Source organism: Penaeus monodon, chromosome 21 (genome assembly GCF_015228065.2).
Source record: "Penaeus monodon isolate SGIC_2016 chromosome 21, NSTDA_Pmon_1, whole genome shotgun sequence".
Lineage (NCBI taxonomy): Eukaryota > Metazoa > Arthropoda > Malacostraca > Decapoda > Penaeidae > Penaeus > Penaeus monodon.
Genome location: NC_051406.1, coordinates 9,724,356 through 9,725,262, shown reverse-complemented (window position 1 = coordinate 9,725,262; position 907 = coordinate 9,724,356). Strand labels below are relative to the sequence as shown.

The window sequence follows — 907 nt, the reverse complement described above, 5'->3', positions numbered from 1 at the left end:
AATCTGATTAAGCTGTTATTCTTCACTTATGCATGTCAGTTTTACATTTATAATGATTCAAATCATGTACAATATATTTAAACTTTACACACACAAATCACTTGTCTTAAATCTCTTCTACAGACATCTTTTGTAAGTTTGGTCCTAGGGATGAGCGAAGTCATGAGGCAGGAAGTATACATGTTTGAACGCCTGGACCAGACAAGCTCAGGGGAAAACATGTCGTACCTGAAGTGTCTGGTTTATGTCCGGCCTACGCAGGACAATATCAGAGCCCTGTGTCATGAGCTGCAGAAGCCACGCTATGGAGCTTATTATATATGTAAGTTGTGATAGTATTATTGCTAATGTTTTTTTTTAGATTTAGTGATTGTGTTTTGTAGTTTTATTGATTTATTTTTTATTTTGCTTTTTTTTTTGGGTTTTTCCTTTATTCTTTAATAGGTTTTGTTCTGTAGGTTTAGAAAATGTATTTATCATTGTCATATATTGCGTAGATAGTGCCAGTAGAGGGCAAAGCTGAATAGGTTATCACAGTGACACCTTGCATATGAATGAAAATGGGTATAGATTACTATAAGTATGTAAATATGCACATATAAGATCATATTGTTATGTAAAACAAGAGATTATGTATTAGAGATATAAATAGTAATATATAATGTTAGACAGTATATCAGGAGATAGCTCTGTGATTGGCTCAGGGAGAGGAGGTGTGGGTAGTCATATCATGGATATAGCTGATGAACACTAACAGTACCAGGTGTTGAACAGATGAATAGGACTGATCACACGTGGTGCAGTTTGGTTGATTATTGCCAGTAGTTAAGTAGGGGTTAAGGGGAATGAGTTTGCTGATTTTAAGGTTTTATAAGATTGGATTTGAATAATCAGGATGTTCATAATG

The 907-nt window shown here is 34.4% G+C and overlaps 1 protein-coding gene across 1 annotated transcript in view; it reads left to right on the top strand.

Moving 5' to 3' along the window:
* Positions 1-907, top strand: part of LOC119586190 (vacuolar protein sorting-associated protein 45-like) — a gene marked incomplete in the record, with an annotated part of 11,967 nt that overhangs the window by 2,112 nt on the left and 8,948 nt on the right. The window contains 1 exon segment of the mRNA XM_037934892.1: positions 124-322. Coding sequence (XP_037790820.1) covers positions 124-322 — 199 coding nt within the window.